We start from the raw sequence: 21259 nt of genomic DNA, 5'->3' as shown, positions 1-21259 counted from the left end.
TGGATGGCCATGACAACTGGACGAGACTCGCAAGAGGGGTCAGCTCAGCGAGCCCACCAGATGCCAGGCTCTTTCTCTTGCTTCGCACGCAGCCGCGCGAGTAGCCGGTGTGAGGAGCTCCATGGCCTCACTGGGCTTTGTTCTCAGTGCCACGGGAGATTTCCACTGTACAACTATTTACAAGGCAGGAATGGAGGAGCTGGCGTGGGCAGGAGTCCAGCTAGAGCCCTGGAGAAGCATCCTCAGACTAGGTATTTGTCACTGGTGGGCCCGAGAGCATCACTGCTAGGGAATGCCCTGCTGCCCTGGCAAGAACAGCAACACCAGCCCCTTCCAAGGGCGCGAGCGGCTGAATCCCAAGAGAGAGTCTCTGCATTCAGGCCCAGCGCGCCCTTCTACCCACACCAGTAACCTGAGCAAGCCCCGGCAACCCAGGCTGAGAGTGGCCACGTGCCGGGCAAGGCCCTGCAGGGCAGGATGTTAAGGAAGTTGGGTCTTTCTGCTCTGCCTGGCACCGTGCTGCCCATGAGTGTGGCCAGTGCAGCCCAGCCAAACCCAGGGTGGCCATGTCCCAGTGACCGTGCAGTTGTGGGCTATGCCATGGCCGCCTGTCTGACTCCTGCCAAGCTCTGACCGGGGGCTAATGCCCTGCACTCTCAGGCTCTCTGGCCAGGCGAAGAGCTGCGTCTCTCATGCTGGCAGATGCCCAGGGGGCCAGGCCCAGTGCCTGGCTTTGCCTCCCCTCTGTACTGCAGTGCCTCAGCATAACGAGGGGCGGGGGCGTGCAGCGTGACTGACTCTCAGCCGCTCGGGGATGGCAACGCACCAAGTGCTGGGCCGGCCTTGGCTTATGTTAAGTGTGGAGCCGGTGAAAGATGCTGCATCACGAGCTCTAGAAAGGGACGCCCTGGGACCTAAGGTGACCCGGCAGCCATGGTGCAACCCCCCACCCCGTGCTCCTGCCACGTACCGCACCTCTAGCACAGAGCCAGGAGAATGCAGCCTCCGTGGCCTCTCTGCTGAGCCACCATCCAGGGCTACGGCACTGCAATGAACTGGACTGAGCCCAAGGGTCCAGTTCAAACCAGCCACTGAGCAGCCATCAGCGGTGCTACCCTTCGCGCTACCTGCTCCATGGGGACAAGCCAGACCCAATCTCCCACTGTGCCCAGGCACGTGGCCAGGCAGAACACTGCTCTGAGCCAGCCCAGGATCCTAGATGCACTCAGCTTCAGCAACATCCCTCCATGCTCCCTGGCCTTGGACTTTGGGATCATCCCGGGTCCCCTGGGGAGCAATGGCCGGGTGTCCCGTTCCTCTCCATGGGCTCCGTCCAATAAGGACCCATGAACTCCTAGTCACAGGCACTGCTCTCACCAGCCTGCAGTGCTGGGTTCAGCCCAGCTGCAGTCTGGGCCCCGAGCCGTTTCTATTGGCATGCCACCCTGAGCTCCCCTTCCTGATGGGACGGTCTCTGCTCCACACAGAGTGCGGGTCTCTGGACTGCAGGTCACCCGTGTCAATCTGCAGCCACTCTGGCCAACCGTGTGCGCCAAGAGCCCCACGCAGCACAATGTGGACACCGATGTCCGTTCCAAACCTCTGCACCTGCAGCCATCCATGGGATTGCTCAGCTCCTGCTGCTCCACAATGGTGCTGAGGTGCCACCTTTACGACAACATGGCCCATGGAGACAACCATTCCAGCACCAAGACAGAGCAGTGCATGCTGGGACCTGTAGTCTCTGGCGGTGGCACCTCTCTACTGAAGGGGCAAGTGGATTCAATCTGCCCCGGGGAATGCTGGCCTTTGGGCAGGCTGCTGCCTTGTCCCTGGCTGAGGCAATGGGAGGACAGTGCAGCAAGTCCTGAGCAGTGGGTGGGACCCAAAGCTCCCTGGCCAGAGATGCTTTGGGATCCAAGAAGGGGGATGTTGGCTGGGCCGGTCACTCACCAGCCGGTGCAGTGAGCACTGTGTGGGCCGCTCAGGGCCCTGCCCAGTCCCTGCAGGTGCACGGTGTCCAGGGCAGGCTCTAGCCCTGGCTCTTTGCAATGCCCTCTTGCCCAAAAGGCTTTACAGGCTTGAGTTAGCTTGTGCAAACACAGCTGCACCCACTGGCTCAGCCAGGCGGCCATGGGCAGGACGGACACTGCAGCTGCGGGGCTGTCTGCTCAGCTGTGCTCGCCCTGGGCCATGGTCAGTCCTCTCTCTGCTTGGCGCTCAACCTTACCCAGCTCCCAGGACTGCGGGGGTCACTGTTCAGGGCTCTTCAGTCATGGGTAATACTGCACCAGAAGGAGACAGCTCAGCTACACAGAGCAGGGAGAACAGATGAGTTCAGGGGAGAAATTCTCAAACCAACGTCCAGAGCTGTTCCAGTGCTCTGCCCAGCTGGCTACTTTGGCCTCGCCCCCATCGCCCGCTGGGATGCCTATTCTGGGGTCGGCCGGGTGTGGACAAAGGTCTGTCTCAGGGGAACCAGGGGGCAGCTGTGTACTGGACGCTGGTAGCCACTGCTGAGTTGAAGCAGCTGGTGTCTTTCTGCAGGATGTTCTGCTGCCCATTGTGCCTGATGTCATAAATAACAAGTGCATAAACCTGCGGCTAGCATTCAACAGCAAAGGTGAACCAACGAGAAAAAACTCCAAGCAAAGAACTGCAAGCGTTAAAGGTAGATGAAACCGTGCAGGAAAGCAGCAAGCCATGACCTACCACAGCACAGTCACAGGCTATATGGCTACCCTTTGGCAACATGGCCCGCAGTGGGGCCAACATGCCACAAATTGAAAATGTCACACACACGGGTGTTCGATAGAAAGATCACCAGCCAGTATCAATAGCACAGTTGCAATTAAACCCTTGTACAGAACATTGAACTTCTTAAATATTAACAGATTTTTTTTTCAACGTTGTATTTCATTGCATAGAACATTAGACATGAGACTCGCTCGCAGTTACCCAAGGTGGATGGAAGCTCCGACGGATCACACCAACGAACTGTTGTTTTGAGCATGCTCAGCATGAATGAGAGGCTGGCAGGAAAGTGACAACACAAACAAATGAAAATCAGAGCATTTGTACACTTGCTGCTTGCTCTACAGCAAAACAAGCTCTCCATTTGATTTCCTTCTGCCCTCTCGGGGTATGGTTTGAGGAACTTCATCCTGGCAGGTTAAACAACATTTTGCTTTGAGGAGCAACTCTGCCGTTCTGAGCACGCCTGCTGGCAATGGCTTACAAAGGACTTGAATTGCACAGTAATAGGAAGGAGCATGGCAGAGGCAGAGCTCTCCTGACCTTGTGCTCTTTATAGCCTTCTGTACTCTATTGCTTCGACAGACAACAGCCTGTATGCTAACTCGTACAAAGCAGAAAGGAACGAGACTTCAGTACAAAGTAAAACAACCCAGAAAGAAACAAGAAGCCCCAAACCCCGCCCCCCCGCCCCGCCCCAGGTGTCGATGAGGTATACACGTAAAATAAAAGTGGAATGATTAAGGCTGTTCTGGAAAGAAAAATAAAACCCAGGCATATGTAAAAGAACACGCGACGTTAGCAATGGAAAGCACTGCTGTCTGAATGCTTCAAAATGGCTTCAGGATGGCTTTGGGGCGGCTGATCGACATGCCTGGCCAGTATGGGGAAAAGTCAGCCAGTTTACGCACTGCCTTTCAGAGTCCTATGGCCTCTTATCTCAATAAGGAAACAGTGTTAGGTCCTCAGTGAAGTTCTCTCAATCCCCGGCCCGGGGTGTGGACCACTTTCCGTCACAGGGAGGGTGAGAGTAAAAACGTTGAGCATGCGGAGGGACCGATGGGGCAAACTGGAACGTGAAGGCGATCAGAGCCTTCAGCTGCCAGCCCTCAACTCGGACATGGCTCAGAGAGAGAGGGAAAAACCTATGAAGACACGAGAGCTAAGATTCAGCAAGTGAGCAACTCTGTGTATAATCTCAAGAAAGGGCTGGGGGGTCCCCACATCAGGCCTAGGCCAAGGAGACCACAGGAGGGAGCAGCCCCGGGCAAGCTCAGAAGTATTCTCCGAGACAATCCTGTTCTGGAGCAGGCCCAGGCTTTGCTATGTTCGCTATGGCCAGCGCGGGCTCCTGGGGCTCCCTCCAGACAGCACAGAGCTGAGAAGAGGATGCTCCACCTGCCCTCCTGCAGTGTTGCCTCTAGGGCTTGCTATGAATCCTCCAGTCAGACCCAGGCAAAGACCTGGTTTGCTCAGTGAGACCCGACCTCCTTTCTTCTGCCTTCCAGGGCACGATGGGCCCTTCTGGCCTTGGAAGCTAGGAAGCAGCCTAGTGGTTTCCATGGTTTCAAAAGCTTGATGGGAGACAGAAGGAGACAGAAAGATCATTGTTACTGGAGCCACTGACAACTGTCTGTTGTTTGTGCAGAGCCTGGTGCAATGGGGCCCTGATCCAGGACTAAGCGCCACATGCTACTGCAAGGCAACTAGCGAGTAATGGACATTTCTGGTGGGACACCTACGACCGTCTCATCTCCTCCGGCCCTGTGCTAAGAACTTCCCCAGACATGTCCTGCTGTCGCTCGTGTTTTCAGAGGCCATGTCCCTGCTTGCAGCATGAAGAATTAGCTAAGACGCCAAGGGAAGGGGGCAGTCAGCTGGTAGAGCAGCTGGCTCCTCCGGCCCCAGAGTAGCCCAAGCATGTGAAGAGCCACCAGGAGGCTGCAGAGAAGCATGTCGGAGCGGCCGTCTTCCCCAGAACAGCTTCCCTGGGTCTGGAGCTCCCACGCCAACTTGCAGACGCAGGGCTGCCCCCCCAACACTGGACACACTGGCAAAGCAGGGCTAAGAAGCGACCTGCTGATCTGAGCTGAGCCAACTTCACTGGTTTTGCCCCCAAATCGAAAAGCCTGCAGGCTGGCCCGTGAGTTCCCTGCAGTGGGGAAACAGGCGGGGGCACGAAAGGGGCTTTGTGCCAGCAGAAAGCTGCGTGGTGTCCCAGTGCCCCAGGCTCCACCCCCGAACATGGTAACCCTGAGAGGGCACCAGCTGGCTCTGCTGGGCAGGGGGCAGTTGGCCTGCCTGTGTGAACGGGGCCCAGCCAGGCAGATGAAGAGCCGGGGTGGCCCTGGAGCTGCAGCGTGGTGGAGTCAGGGGGCCTGGCCCCCGGCAGGGCTGCTGTGCACGCTGCACTGTGTTCTTCTGCCCCAGGGATCACAGCCGTGGGGCTAGGTCATGCCCCTGGCAGCACAGAGCCCTGTGCCTTGGGAACAGCCCGCAGCAGCCGGCAGTGACGTGTGAAGCCTGTTCATTAAAAGGAGATGGCTGCGGAGTCGTGACCCAAGGAGCTCCCCAACCCCCGGGGTCCTTAGCCTCAACCTGGGCTCAGAGCTGAGCTTTTTCAGCCTCTCCAAAGCTGCACCAGCAGGGCCAGGCCCAGGCCCCGCGGCTCTCCTGGCGTCGCTCTGGCATTGCCACAGGCAGGGCTCAGCAACCTAGTGGCATCCTAGCAGTGGGGGATGCTACCAAGCAGGATGAGGGGCCCAGGCAGCCGGCACGTGCTGAGCTGTGGGTGAGTCGGCAGCCACACTGCCAAGCTGCCCTCCTTGGCAAAGGGCTGGTGGGCGGGCCTGGGGCAGTGGAAGCCAGAGAGATCAGCTCATCCCTGGGGGGATACGGTATGGGCTGGCAGTGAATCCTTCCCGGTGGCACTTTGGTGGCAGGGCGGGCAGGCACTGATCACTCAGAACTGCACACCCACTGCAGGATTGGGACCCACGTGACTTGCTGGCTGTGACACTCTGGGTCTGAGGGCTGGTGTACACACGGCAATCACCCCCCACCGGCAAAACTGCCCTGCTTTTTCAACACAATAAAACCACCTTGATGAGAGGCGTAGGGCTTTTGTGGGTTTAGTTGAGGCGATGTAGACACTGTGTTCCCTTACATTGGCTAACGGGCTCTCGTGGCTGTACCCCCAGCAGACCCCCCCCTCGGGGTCTGAGCCATCCCTAGGAGCTGTGCAAACAAATCAGATGTAGACTCCTTGTTTTATTGTATAAGTGAGAGAGAGGGAGGAATAGATTTCTCTGTACTGTTGTGATAATGGTACAGTGCTGGTTAGTGGGGCAGAAGTGGACTCAAAATCTTGTTAGTTTCTTGAAGTAAATCCTTTCCTGACACTTGTTCTACTGAACTTAAAAATATCTTGATAAATTGCTTGTGTGAGTGAGGAATGTCTGCGCAGGCATAAAAAGACCCAACTTAAACTGCTCTGACACCCAATAGAGGCCCAGCTCCCTGCACGTGCCCAGCCTGGTTGGCCACTAGGCTGCTCGAGCAACGCATAAAAGGACTGGTCATTACATCACAGCAGCTTGCAGAACTTCTTGGGTATGAATGTGTGTGTGAATGTGGCGGCTTTTTGCTATTCTTACATTTACAGCAAACGTGGTGTATCGCCTTGTCCCCCTGAATAAGATCCTACTAGTTTTTTCTTTCACAAGTATAACAGCGGCTGTACCCCCAGCAGTTCCCCTCATGGCTGTACCCACTGCACACCCCCTCGCGGCTGTACCCCAGCAGATCCCTTTGTGGATGTACCCGCAGCAGATTCCCTCACAGGTGTTGTGACACGCTGTACCCCATATACACCCTTCTGGTGTGATTTGTGTATCCTTCATGTTCTCCCTTACAGTGTAACTGTGTATTGTCTGACGCACAGTGTGTCGTGTAAGGTGTTTTTGGAATGCTCATGACATGCTGAACATTCTTGTTATGGGCATATGTTTCCTGCAGTGTTATATTTATAGATGAAAACCTCTGGGCAATATTCCCAAATGTGTGTCTCACCTGGCTTGAATAGATGCAGACAAACACAGAGCTGAGGTTCACGCCCTGCAGAGGTGTGCAGACAGGAACAATGGACTTGAGCACTTTGGCTCAAGAGGGAAAAATCACGCCCATTGCTGGACAGGGCCGATCACCCGATCCCAGGGCATGTCGAGGAAATTTATTAAAAGAAAGAGGCATCTTTGTCTGTGGCTCACCCCTGGAATCCATCTTCTAAGCAACACCAAAGACTGAGAATCTACCTACGGGGGGAGGGGAGCTGGCTGCTAGAAGCATTGCAGCCAGCCTGTGTGGTAAACTAACATCAGACTGAAAAGCTATGGAAATATTAATCTTAGTTTAGGATGCGAGTTATCTTTTAGTTAATTGTGACCAACTCCGTGACGCATTATTAATCTCAATTTATATGAATCTGATTTATATTCACTTAAAATCTTGCTGTAGTCATTACACTTATTTGTTTATCTAAAAGTGCGTGTGGATTGAGTGCATGCAGAGACCTCACTTAGAGTGACAGAGCAGGTGCATATCAATTTCTTTGATAAACTGACAGACAAATGTAAATGAGCTTGCAGGGTGCAGTGTACAGCACTGAACCCTGCAAGACAGCAGTTCCCAGGGTTGCATCTAGGAGGTGGTCTATCCCATGAGTGGCTGGCCGGAAGCGCTCCTTCATTAGGCCAAGGACTGATTACTTGCAGGAGGCTGGGCATGGGCTGACCCAGGAGTGGGTGGTTCACACAGCAAAGCAGGGTAAGTTGGGGCCCAGGAGTGAGGAATTGGGGTGAGACAGCTACACACCAGTCTAGATTGCGGGGGGTCGGGGGGGGGCGGTCACAGGTGTATCCTCAGCAGACTCCCTCGCGGCTGTACCCCGCAGAGACACTCACTGTTATACCCAGAGTCCAATGCTGCCTGCTGAATTCACTCGTTTCTTCATAGGTTTTTCCACTGCAATGACTAGGTCTCCATGTGCCTTCCCAGCCTCCTGTTGAGAGAAATGGGGGGTTAGTGCAGAGAGGAGGCTGGCAGCTAATGAGAGTTATCCCAGGGATAGAGGAAGCTCTGCCTGGTGGGAAGATGAGCAGGGCAATGGACTCAGCATGTAGCAGGTGGGGTATTGAGCAGGAGAGCGGGTGGGAGCACAGGGTAGGCAGTATGATGTGGAGGGGCTGGGAAATGGGTGGGGAATGAGAGGGTGCATGGTGGGTGGTTGGAAGGGCAGTGAGAGTGGCAAGTGGCTGGAGGCAAGTGGGTGGTGCATTGGGGTGGCCATGGGACGGCGAGGGCTGGTGTTAGGGCAGCTGTGGGGTGGAAAAGCTTACCCATGGGGGCAGCCATGGGGTGGTGCGTCAGGGTGGTCAGGGCTGGTGCATCGGGACGGTCATGGGATAGCAAAGCTCACCCGTGGGGGCGGCCGTGGGGCTGCTGAATGTGACTCACCTTGTGGCATTTGCTCACCAGAACGACGTGAATTTCTTGCCGAACGCCGACACCGCTGTGATGGGCAAAGAGAAGAGGGAATGAGGCCTGCATGGCACTGTGCCGCATCAGCATGGCTTGGGGTCAGGGCACATCCTGCAGGGGCGTGATTTGGCAGCTCCTGGGAACCCTGTTGGCCAGCTGCATCTCTGGGGCCTGACAGCACAGCTGGGCTCCCTGAGTCCAGCCCATGCTGGTGCCAGCTCCTTCTGCTCTAACCCTGGCTCCATGGTGACTGCATGGTGACACGGGGGCTCTGGAAGCCCTTGTTTCTAAAACAACATCTACAGCCATGGTTCTCAGCCAGGGGCACACAGAGGTCTTCCTGGGGTTCGTCAGCTCAGTGAGAGATTTGCCTCATTTACAACAGGCTACATGAAAAGCATGAGCCAAGTCAGTACAAACTAAACTTTCATACAGACAGTGACTGGTTGATACGGCTCTATCTACTGTATCAGTGTTTCTCAACTGGGGGAGTTCTCTTATTCAGTAACAGTGGCTGTGACACTTCTGTGTTTGAATGTCTGATTTTGTAAGCTAGTAGTTTTTAAGTGTGGTGAAACTTGGGTACACAAGACAAAACAGCCTCCTGAAAGGGGTAGAGAGATCTGGAAAGGTTGAGAACCACTGAGCTACAACTTAAGAACAAAAACAGGGAGAAATTCTGAGCCTACCCTACCTCCCGCTCCCCTCATTGCCCCCGCGAGTGCATGGGGCAAGGCCCATGGGACTGGAGAAATGCTAATGTTGTACCACCATCTGGAAAGGGCAAACAGGATGACGTGAGTAACTGAGGCTGGGCAGCCTGACACTGATCTGGGGCAGTCATGGAACGACTGGCACGGGCCACAAGCAGTAAAGATAGATGCGTGGCAGCATAGTTAATGCCACTCAGCATGCTCCTCTGCAAAACTGGTCTTGTCTTATCAGACAAACTTGGCCTCATTTTTCGATAAGCTCACACGTGTGGCTGACAGAGGTAACTGTGTTGCTCTAATGAGCCCAGCATACCATGGGAGTGTCTACACTGCAATAAGCCCTGCGGCTGGCCCATGTCAGCTAACTCAGGCTCATGCGACTCGAGCAAGAGGCGAGAGTCCCAGAGCCCAGGCTCCAGCCCAACTCCCGACATCTATACTGCAATTTTACAGCGCTGCAGCCTGAGCCCCATGAGCCTGTGTCAGCTGACATGGGCCAGCTGCAGGGCTTGTTGCAGTGTAGACAAACCTACGCAACCCAGATCTCTCCCTAGAACTACCCAGCCTTAGGTTACCTGCCACCCTATCCAGCTTGTGTCACCAGCACACGTTATCTACAAGGATTTACATTTCCTTCCAAATCCCTGGTAAAGATCTTGAAAAGCAGTGGGCTGAGAAGAGAACCTGACAGGAAAGGCCCCCGCTGGATGACAATTTCCCATTGACGAGCTGTGACAGAATTAGAAGGGGTGACAGTGGCCAGGGTGGGGAGGAGCCAGAGAGCAGGGAGTGGATTAAATGAGGTTTAGCTGGGCAGGAAGAGGCAGGGCTTCCAGAAGCTGAAAGCAGAAGGCTGCAGACAGACAGACAGGCAGGCAGCAGCTGCTCTCTGGATAGCAGCAAGTGTTTGGGGGCTGCAGGGAGGCAGTCTGCAGTCATTCCTTGGGAGGAGGGAGCTGGTTTTCCTGGAGCTGGAGGGAGGACGGGGGACCAGGGAGAGTAGGAAGCAGTCCAGGGAAGGCGTGGTGAGGGTTGAGAGGGCAGAGCCCTGAACTGCTGAACTGAGGGTCTCTGGACTGGAATCCGGAGTAGAGAACGGTCCCGGGTTTTCCTACTGGCCACTGGGGCAGTGGCATCATCAGGGCAGTGCAGGAGAAGAGTGCCTGTAAGCAGGAGCTGAATGCGCTCTCCCCTCTGAGCTGGCTGCTGGGAGGGGAGACAAGGCATCAGGACCAGACTGTATTTGCATGAGCACACCCGCCCTGCCTCAGTGCTCAGCATGATGGGATGCTTTGCCCAAATGGGCCCTTGGGCTGGTGTTGGGTCACAAATCACTGCAGTGTTAGTTGCAGGAAGAAAGAAATGTTGTTCCCCTTATTGTATGAGCAAAGGGCAGCAGAACTGTGCTTAGCCTGTCCTGAGGAGGGGTCGCCCTCATCTGAGCTGAACTCGGTGAGCAGGGGGCTCGGAGCAGATAGCTGTGAATGGGAGAAGGGGTGGGGACAGGTGTCTGCGCCAGGAGAGGTGGCTCTGCCTGAGCCCTAGACATGATTTAACCAGCCCCTCCCTCTGTTCAAAGATAGAGCTAATTAAGGCTCATTAGGAGTCTTTTATTTTGTTAAGTGATCAGTAGGGCTGAAATCACTTGTTGTGGGACAGTGTTTTCTACCCAGCTGGCTCCAGCAGTGAATTCCCACTGAGAGCTGACAATCACTGAGAGCTGGGTGGAACCTCAAGGGACCGACCAGCCGAGGTCTCAGTAGAGAAGCAGGGGCAGAAGGTGATGGGGTGCATCGGTGACAGCTGGCAGGCTGGCCAGTGGATGCCAAGGGTGGTTGGACAGAGGAGTGAGCAAAGGATCTTTTTTCCCCACCCCCAGGCTATGAGGTGAACTCTGCAGCTGCACCTCTGAACGTTGGGTCTGCCCTGAGTAAGGACAAACCTGTGAGCGGGGCTGGGGGGACTCTGAGAGGTGGGGCACATGAAAAGAACTTCTGGATTTAAGAACCTGAGGCAAATGGAAACTGCCCCACATACGCTGGGGTGGGTGTTTTGCTCCTGGTTTTATGCTTGTGAATTCTGCTTGCAGCATTTCCCCAAGTAAATGCCAGGTCACATCTCCCCTTTTCTGGAAAGTTTCTTTTCTACACTCAGTCTCTGTGCGTGGGAGAGGGGCCAGGTTGCCTCTGGAGGCACCTGAGGGGGTCACTGTGTGGGGCTCAAGCTGCTTTTGTGTTGTTCTGTCGTAAAGGAGCCCCTAGATATTGAACCTGGCCGTGTTGTTGCTGACCCTGACTGGCAGAAGAGCTACACAGAGCAGGACTTTTGGTAAACATGGAAGGAGGACACACGGACAGGAGGCCAGCCGCAGGGCCGAGACATAAGGAGAATGCTGTGGTTCCTGAAGTGAGGCGGGTCCACAGGGTGAGAGGATGACGGGAGAGGCCCCACCTAGGCAAGGCACACCATTGGGCAGAGATAACCCCCAGGACGGAAAGCAGGAGGCACCATGAATGGTGAATGGAGCCGTGACACAAGCACTTGTAGAGATCTGTTAGTATTCAACCGATTTCACAAGGGCTTGTAATCTGAAGGGGGTGGCCTAGGCTCATGGATTGTAGGGATGTAAAAGGCTAACTGTTTAAGTAGTAATCAGCTGTTTAAACTTTTTAAACAGCTGATTACCGTTTAAATGGGGGGGAAGGGAGCAGCAGCTGGGCAGCTCTTGCTGGCAGGGAAGGTTGGAGATAGTCCAGTGAAGGGCAACGAAAATGATGAGGGGGCTGGAGCACAAGACTTATGAGGAGAGGCTGAGGGAACTGGGCTTGTTTAGTCTGCAGAAGAGAAGAATGAGGGTGGATTTGATAGCAGCCTTTAACTACCTGAAAGGGGGTTCCAGGGAGGATGGAGCTAGGCTGTTCTCAGTGGTGGCAGATGACAGAACTAAGAGCAACCGTCTCAAATTGCAGTGGTTGGATATTAAGAAAAACCTTGTCACTAGGAAGGTGGTGAAGCACTGGAATGGGTTACCTAGGGAGGTGGTGGAATCTCCATCCTTAGAGGTTTTTAAGGCCTGGCTTGACAAAGCCCTGGCTGGGATGATTTCGTTGGGGTTGGTCCTGCTTTGAGCCTGGGGTGGGACTAGATGACCTCCTGAGGTCCTTCTAACCCTCATATGATTCTGTAACTAGTATGTCTTGACTGTCTGATTCTCTGCTTCCCTTGCAATTACCTGGCTGATCCTCCTGCAGGTTCTAGCCCTTCTCTTCCTTGCTCATTAGCAGAACCCTAATTAAAACTGTCACTGTCACATTTGTTCTTCTCGGGCCTGCTAAGAAAAGAATTACGTTTGCCACTTGGCCCAGCCCAGGCTCCTCCGCTCGGTGTTGCTTCGCGAGTCATTACTAAGGACGGCATAATGAGGGGGCAGGAGTGAGACTGGCCTGACCCAAAAGGGGCTAAACTAGCGCCGTTTCCCCCACGCCTCAGCCCTTGCTGATTCCACCTCCAGAAAGAAGGACAGAGCAGGCGGGGCTGCTGCTCCTCTGGCCCCACATCTGCAGCCAGGGCCTCTGTCTCTCTCCTGCTGCCCTCATGCGATTTGTACACTCTCTTCTGCTGCATTCCTTTGCCCCCAGGCCTCTCCCCTTGTGCTTGCCCTGCCTGCTGTGTATGGGCCACAGCTTATGCCCACGGCACCCCCTGCTCCAGGTGCAGCAAGCACTTCCTGCTCAACCACAAGGTGTTTCCTCTTGGCCACCCTCAGCAGCTGACCTTGTCTCAGGGCTTAGCGAGCAGCACTCGGGTCCCCTCTGGGCTCTGCCAGTCCCTGCAGAGTTTGCAATGAGTCCTGTCAGCTGAGCCCCATGCCTGCATGTCTCTGCGCGACTGGCTCTTGACACTTACCTTCAGTCAGCTTGCCTGCTTGTTCTGCGGCCCCTCCTGGCAGGATTTTGGAGAACACGCTCTCTCCATCCACCCCGGGCTGTCCAGCTGCTGCCCCAGTGGATGGGGGAGCCCCTGCTGGCTTCGGGCCCATTTTAACGGCTGCCAGGGAACATATGGAGCTCTAGTGAGGAGCAGAACCCAGCCGCAGCCCCTCCCCAGCATGGGCAGTGCTCCTAGTCAATGACGAGAGCTGGCCCGGGAGCCCAGGGACTTTCAGCTGCCCTGAGGATGTGACATGGCTGGTACAGATTAGGGCAGGCTGCTTTTGGGCACCTTCCTGCACATTTGCTTCCCTGCCCTGGGGGATGCCACCCACCTATAGGTCACTGAGTGACAGGCCCCACCATTGCTCAGCTGGGGAGGTGGTTCCATCCCATAGCCGGCCAAGAAGGGGAAGCATTTGTTTCCCAGCCCCGGGTGAATGATGAGATGTGCTATGGAGAGATAACACTGGATCTTCTCCTTGGAGAGGCCAGGCAGCCACGGCTACCTAGCAAACAGCTGGTGCCTGGCTGCTCCTTCAGAACGTAAGTGTGAGGGGTGCAGGCACCGCGAGCCAGTGCAAGTGCATGGCCTGGCAGGACCCAATGAGTTGGTCTGGCTCACTGACCTGCTGCAGCTGGGCCCGGCAGCTGTGCATGGGGTGCTCTCCCCTGTGGCTGTGGCACTTTCGTGGTGGGTTTGGATGTATCCAATTGATCCGCTTTTGGCTGTAACATGAAATGCACATTTCAGAATTCCCCCAGTCTCTGCGCACGGGCGGGTGGGCATGGCCAGTGGGGCCATGGGGAATTGGGGCACATCAGCAAGCAGTGGCAGAAAATCCAAACCACACATCAGGACAAAGACTGTATCGCCCAAGGATCACACGTCACCTCCTGGGAAAACCGGTCCGCCCCCACACCCAATTCCTCCTCTCAGCTCTCCCAGCCTCATCTCTCTCCTATGCTCTCCAATGTTCAGCTTGCCCCTGGCTCCCCAGGGGACGTGCAGTGCCCAGGGGGTGAGCCCGGCAGGCAGGCAGTCTGCACTGGAGAATGGAAATAGGCGGCAGACTGAGTGATCCCATTGGCTCATTTTGCTGCAAGGCAGTTGGCTTGTCCTGGCCGCGGAGAATAGCTCTGGGTGTGTTTGGCGGGACACCTGGGGCTTGAAATCATGCAGTGAAGGGGGAAATGGAACGCTTTTATTCCAGCTTTAAATGCCGATCTCAGCACAGCCTCACCCTGGCGCTCCCAAGGTCTCCATAATTCAACCCTTTCCTGCTGTGGCCCACCCCAGCTAGGTCTCCTGTGCCACAGAATACACCCGCTACCTAGCAGCTGTGGCCCTGCGTGATGAACTCCACTCCTGCGGGCTGGGGCAGCCAGTGATGGCGCCTGGCCTGTGCATTGGGATGCAGCAGGGGCTTCCCGTGTCTGCCCCCTCTCTGTGCAATAAGCCGCCCCCAGGGTGCCATCCCCACCGCTGCAGGGCAAGCACCAGCCATGCACCTGGTGCGTAAGAGCTGTGCCACTGGCCAAAAGCACGCACACTTACTGGCCCTGCTTGGTGGCCGCCTGGCTGTGCAGGGAGGGCTGGCTGAGGCTTCCCGACATGCTGGGACGGGAGGGGCTGTTGCTGTGGTGGCCGGGAAGAGGGAGCTCCTGGAGCACCCGGCTGCTGCACCCTCGCTTGCTGCTGCTGCTCCTTCTGCTGCTGCTGCGGAGGTTGCTGCGAAGGGCCCGCTTGCTGTTGTGGAGGCTGCCTGGATGGCGGTGGCAGCTGCTGCTGCTGCTTTGTTTGTGGCTGCTGCTGCAGGTGGTGCGGCAAGGGCTCTGCCTTCTGCTGTTGAGGTGGTGGTCCAGGCTGCGCCTGCCGCTGGGGTTTCTGGGACTCTGCAGCCTGCTGGTAGCTGGACGGCTGCCGGGCCTGCTGCGAGTACTCGGCCGAGCCAGAGGGGTAAGCTGGCTGTGCTCTCGTGTCTGACTGCTGGGCCTTCTTCTGGGACAGGGGCTGCGTGTGCGTGCGGGGTTCATGGCGGCCCTGCTCTCTGCCGTGCTGCTTGGATGGCCTCCTGGGCTGCTCGTCGCCTGGGTGACGGGAAGATGTTGAATGTCTTCCGTACTCCCCATGGTGCCGGTGGTCTTTGGAAGAAGGATGACGTGCCTGAGAGTAGTCGTCATGCTGCCACAAGTCTTCGTCTGGCGGCTCATCGTAGTCGTGATAGGTGTGTTTAATTGGAGGTCTCTTCTGGGAGGAGGAGGAGTGGCCAGAGTAGGGCCTTAACCGCTCTGAGCGCGCTTCCCTGGGCTTATCAAACCAGTCAGTCTCCTCTTGACCCAAGTGATAGGCTTCAGAAAGCGAAAACAGATCACAGTCAATCGCGCGGTCCTGAGGTGGGCACGTCCCCCCGACTGAAGCCATGCAATGAGATAAAAGAATGCAAGCAGCTCATCACATGCATCTGGGACACGTCATAGACCCTCCCCAACAAATACAACACACCGTTACATGCAGCAAGCACTGAACACCGACACGCTACCACCAGACACCCGGACCATGGAGTGGAACAAGGGAGAAAGGCACGTGACACGCAAATGCAGGCCGTGAGACTGTCTTGGCATATGGCCCGTATGAACATGCTCTGGGTATGTCACCACAGGTAGTTGTTACCTTCACTGTCTGAAACAACACAATGTGAATCATCCATGATGTAACCTTCCTCATGCTTGTAAGAGTGGTTCCTTGGCACATCTTTGATATGTTCTTGCACATCAGGCAACGAGTGACTGGAGCAGAACTGGGAACAGCTGTCCTCAGAGGACTGAGGGAGAGGTCCCCCTGAGGACCGGGACACACCCACAGACTTTCCTAAAGGGCTGATGGGACTTTCCTCTTCAGAGGTCTGTGTGCGAATCGGAGGCCGCCCGCGACTGTGACTCATGCTAAGGGAAGACGGTTTGGAGCTTCCTTTCTGAGACTTCTCCATGCTCTCTCTCTCATAGGACTTGCTTCTGCTGCTGACATCGCGGCTTGATGGTTTCTCCATCCCATAACCAGACGATCTAGATCTGCTTCCACTGCTGTATGCTCGATCGTCCTCTTCCATCATATCCCTACTGGATACGCCGTAGTATTTCTGCTGCTCGTACACATTCTTCTTGAGGCCGTAGGTGATCTCGTCCTGAAGCTTCTTTGCCCTGGATGCCACATTGCTGCTGCTGACAGACGTAGTCACTGTGTAGGAGGCCAGGTCCGACTCCACATCTTTGGCTTCTTCTATGGGGGAGAATTTGGAGATCTTTTGCTCCATGCCTTGTTTCCTGTGTTTACTGCGCTTGGACGAGATGACAGCAGGGGCCAGGTTTTTGGATGAATGCTTCTGCATCACCAGGCCAGAGCCATGCTTGTCTGGGCGTGCAGAATGCCGGTAATCATCCCCGTAATAGGAGGAGGGGCCACTGGAGCTGCCTGACATCCTGCTGTTGCTCTCCGTGCCACGGTGGTAGCTGGTCTTCCCCCGATGGTCAGCACCATGGTGATCATACATATCTTCCTCTGACTCCTCTTCTGCTTTGGAGTAGCAGCAAGTTCTGCTGGAGCTTTCCGTCTCTACCAGCTTGCTCTTCTCTTTGATCTGCCGGCCGTTGCTGCTCTGCACCTGCGTCTCCCCCTTCTGGCTGTCCACCGCCGTGCTCTCTTTGGTTAGCTCACTGATGTCATCGATCATCACATAGTTGCGGGGAATGTTCTGCTCCAGGTTTGTATACAGAGAATCTGAGGAGTAACTGGCCGAGGGGCTTTGCACAGCATTGCTCGGGTCAGCTGGCCTGGTCTCCGGGCCCTTGTACTGGGCATAGCTGCTGGTCACCGTTGTGGTGCTGTATGTGACTTCTGGAGCCGCCGAGGAGATCCCCACCGTGGCATTTCCAATCACCTCATAATTGGTGGGGATCTTTTGCTCTAAGTCAGCTAGCGACGTCTGCCGTGGCTTCTGGTGCATGGCGTGTACATCCGCCTGGGTCTGGAAGAGGGCGCTCTGCACTGGCTGTAAGGGCGTCTGGCTGGGGTACGTGGTCTGAGCGGGGTAGTGATCAGGTGGTTGAAAGCCTTGATGGGTCTGCAGGCCCAGATCTGGCTGGTAGCTGGTGCTGGGAGGGAAGCCGTGTGTCTGATATGCACCTTGCAAGGGGAAGGTGGGCAGCTGGCTAGCCTGGAAGCCATTCTGAGCAGCGCCTCTGCTGACCACAGGGTAGTGGGGAGGCTGGAATCGTGTTTGCTGGAATGGGGCAGTGCCCAGCGGGGTTGCTGGGTACTGGTGGGGGGCGTAGGAGGAGGCCGATGTGTGCTGCATACTGGAGAAGTCGGCGTAGTGGTTAGAGGGGGCAGTGCTTGGCCTGCTGAGCAGACTGCGGCCCTCATAGCTGGAGAGGCGTAAATTGTTCAGTTCGCTGTCAGACATGTAATCCCGGTTCTCCCCCAGGCACCTCAGGTAGGGATAATCCTGCACTCCCCTCTCCTTCAGCAGAGACTCCTTCCTCTGCGTAATGCCCAGCTCCAAGTACTTCAGCTTGGCATCAATCTCCTTCTCTTCCTCATCAAGCTCAGCTTGCTTCTTCCGCAGCTTTGTGGACTCATGCTCCACCAGCTTCAGGTCGCGGTCAATGTCTCTGAGAAGGCTGGCTTTGGTGACCTGAATGGCCTGCCCTCCTACCCCCTTCTGCATGAGGCTGGGCAGGTACATCTGGGAGTGAGCTTGGCTGGCCACAGGCAGGTGAGCTTCCTCTGGAGGGGGGCTGGGAAGAGTCCGTTTCACCTTCCGGATGAGAGTGTTTGACTGCAAAGTGGAGATCTGGAAAGCAATTGAAACAGGTGTTAAACCTGGAGACAGGGAAAGCTGCAATGCCCATGGGAAACACTGCTGTAAGAACTCATTCAGCAGAGCTTATCCAAGTGCTTACACATTCACTCCTTAGCCGTGGCATACCCCACTGCAGTCAGTGGAGAAATGGGGAAACTGAGGCATATGGCAGGGCCATGACCTGACCAATATCACAAAGTGAGAGTGACAGAGCTGGAAACAGTGTCCAAGAGGACTGACTCCTCATCCCCTGCTTCCCTCCCTGGGAAATGAACAGATGCCTGGTGCTCATGGCTGTGTGGTGGGGTGGTTAAGGCACTTAGCTACAATCATGAAGGTTGGGGGGTGGGTCTCACGCGATCACACACTGAAAGGCCACATCCAATTCACCCAGCTGCAGCTGCCTTGGGCTGGGGCAGTCAGAGGCTGGCCACATCAATCACTTGCGCACCATTAGCTATGAAACTGGCGCTCCATAACTGTGTGAGCCTGGTGAGCCATTGGCTCAGTGGAATTGTATGTTGTTCATGGTGCCTTTTGATTAGCTTGTACATCTGCCAGTCAACACGCTGCCCTTTAGCCTAGGGACAGTGCTCAGAGCTGGGCGCTCCAGACGCACTTCTTCTGGCAAGGGGTCATCACGTGTGTGCTTATTGGCGAGGCCTCATAGCCCCTGTGGGGTTCCACAACCCAGGACCGAAGCCCAGGTCTCTAACATGGCAGTGTGACGCTGTGTATAAGAACCAGGACCATTTGTGTCCTTGTTGCTACCACTGCTATACAATTGCAACACAACTTGTACAAAGTACCGCACATAAGATGTCAGTGGCAATGTTACAACCTATCAAGAGGATATTTATCCTGGTTAAATCCATCTCTGTAGCTAAGATTACAAATGTTGGCTATGTATCGGTATCCCAAATGTGTTTGTTCCTGGCTGACACCCACCAGATGGATATACATCAGGGCTAGACAGCTATGCGTTGATGCCCCATCAGTGACACTTCACTCTAACAAAGGGCCATGGAGGATGCCTCAGACTCCCAGGGGCCAGGGGCCGTGCCCTGTGCTTCAATAAACTATGTGACATGCTCATGTGACCCTGGATGCCCTTTTGGGCCAGTAACTTTCTACAAACAGAGGCTGCAGGCTTTGTTTGGGACAGTAAAATTCCATGTGCAAGGTGGAGGATATAAAAAGGCCCCTGAGACATCTCCATTTTGTCTTCATTTCCTGCTTCATTGCTCTGGACTGGATTTCTAACAAGGAAGCTTTGAACAAGGACTGATGACCCCCAACCTATTTGGGTGATTCCAGAGAGACTTTTGCAAGCTAGCAGTTTATTCCATCAGTGCTGTGATCCTGACCTATGAACACTGAAAAATCACCTGTGCATTACTTTGCATTTATCAACACTGAAGTTCATCTGCCATTTTGTTGCCCAGTCACCCAGTTTTGTCAGAGCTTTTTGTAACTCTTCGCAGTCTGCTTTGGACTTAAGATATCGTGAGTCTTTTTGTATCATCTGCATATTTTGCCACCTCACTGTTTACCCCTTTTTACAGATCATTTATGAATATGTTGCACAGCACTGGTCCCAGTACAGACCCCTGGGAGGGCCACATTATTTATTTCTCTCCATTCTGTAAACTGAGCATTAATTCCTACCCTTGTTTCCTGTCTTTTAACAAGTTACTGAACAAAGAGAGGATCTACCCTCTTATCCCATGACAGGTTACTTTGCTTAGGAGCCTTTGGTGAGGGACCTTGTTAAAGGTTTTCTGAAAATCTAAGTACACTATATCCACTGGATCACCCTTGTCCACATGCTTGTTGGCCCCCTCAAAGAATTCTAGTAGCTTGGTGAGGCATGATTTCCCTTTATAAAAACCATGTTGACTCTTCCCCAACAAATCGTATAATCTATGTGTCTGATTCTGTTTTTTTACTATCGTTTCAACCAGTTTGCCTGGTACTGAAGTTAGGCTTACCGGCCTTTGATTGCTGGGATCGCTTCTGGAGCCTTTTTAAAAAAAATTGGCGTCACATTAGCTTCCTTCAGTCATGTGGTACAGAAGCTGATTTAAATGATAGGCTACATATCACAGTTAGTAGTTCTGCAATTTCACATTTGAGTTCCCTCAGAACTCTTGAGTGGATACCATCTGGTTCTGGTGACTTTTTACTATTTAATTTATCAGTTTGTTCAAAAATCTCCTCTAATGACACCTCAATCTGGGACAGTTCCTCAGATTTGTCACCTAAAAGAATGGCTCAGGTCTGGGAATCTCCCTCACATCCTCAGCCGTGAAGACCGATGCAAAGAATTCATTTATTTTCTCTGCAATAGCCTTATTCTCCTTGAGTGCTCCTTTAGCATCTCGATCGTCCAGTGGCCCCACTGGTTGTTTACCAGGCTTCCTGCTTCAGATGTACTTAAACATTTTTTGCCATTACTTTGAGTGTTTGGCTAGCTATTCTTCAAATTCTTTTTTGGCCTTCCTAATTATATTTTTACACCTCACTTGTTTATTACTCCTTTCTATTTTCCTCAATAGGATTTAATGTCCACTTTTTAAAGGATGCCTTTTTGCCTCTGCCTGCTTCTTTTACTTTGTTGTTTAGCCACGGTGGCACTTTTTTGGTCCTCTTACTATGTTTTTTAATTTGGGGTATGCATTTAAACAAAGTCACTCTTTGTTCAGCTGCAGTACTAAAAAAAAGTCTTGTAATAATGAAAGAAGAAGAGAAGAATCTCTTATGCACTTGCACGGGCTCCTGAAAAGAATAATTACACTTCCCGACACACTAATGAAATCAACCAGCTATACTCCAACTTCCCAGCTGCCCGGGCCTGAATGAAAAGATTGCTGAGTATGTGCCACGGCTGTCATTTGAAGCCAGCCTTTTAAAATATTCATTGCTGGAGCATTAATGAACTTGAGATTTCTTGGTGCACCTACTGAGGACATTCTCCTACAGAGAGGTCATTCCACAGCATGATGGGGCTATGCAGAGAATTCATGCCAGGAGGTGGAACAGTGACATTCCTGTGGCCATGTGGAAAGTATGTGTCTGTCACAGCACATTTCCTCAGCATGATGTTCCCCACAGGGTGATCTCCCAAAGCACAGAGAGACATCTCCAGAGGCCTGCAAAGAGGATTAGGTGTGTGTGATGGAAAAGCAAACAATATCCCACTGGATCAGGAACAAGCTGCTGTCTGCATGAAAAGGAGTTGTGAAAGAGACTCCAAAAGTCAGCCTGTCCCATTACCATGAAGAAACGATCCTGAAATGAGCTTGAATGGGTTGTAAGAGCACGTCTGAGCATGGCAAGGTGGAGAGATCAACCTGGAGAGGGTCAGCTGCTTTCCAAACAGAGTCATAGAATCATAGAGTTGGCAGGGACCTCAGGAGGTATCTAGTCCAACCCCCTGCTCAAAGCAGGACTAACCTCAGCT

General features: G+C 54.1%; 1 protein-coding gene across 1 annotated transcript in view; it reads right to left on the bottom strand.

Annotated features, from left to right (window-relative positions):
- Positions 1-3458: 3458 nt before the first annotated feature.
- BSN (bassoon presynaptic cytomatrix protein) overlaps positions 3459-21259 on the bottom strand; it is a 340482-nt gene continuing 322681 nt past the window's right edge. Inside the window, exons 9-15 of the mRNA XM_067561225.1 lie at positions 15609-17787; positions 14493-15286; positions 13564-13663; positions 12912-13052; positions 8269-8323; positions 7716-7813; positions 3459-4328 (exon numbers count right to left, since the gene is read on the bottom strand). Of these exons, the coding sequence (XP_067417326.1) occupies positions 8283-8323; positions 12912-13052; positions 13564-13663; positions 14493-15286; positions 15609-17787 (3255 nt within the window). The 3' untranslated portion in view covers positions 3459-4328; positions 7716-7813; positions 8269-8282. The remainder of the gene's footprint in view (positions 4329-7715; positions 7814-8268; positions 8324-12911; positions 13053-13563; positions 13664-14492; positions 15287-15608; positions 17788-21259) is intronic.

This window comes from Emydura macquarii, unplaced genomic scaffold, assembly GCF_026122565.2.
Source record: "Emydura macquarii macquarii isolate MOO-44397 ecotype Brisbane River unplaced genomic scaffold, CSIRO-AGI_Emac_v2 contig_2369, whole genome shotgun sequence".
NCBI lineage: Eukaryota > Metazoa > Chordata > Testudines > Chelidae > Emydura > Emydura macquarii.
Note: the sequence above shows the minus strand (reverse complement) of the source record. Positions and strands in the feature narration are given on the sequence as shown.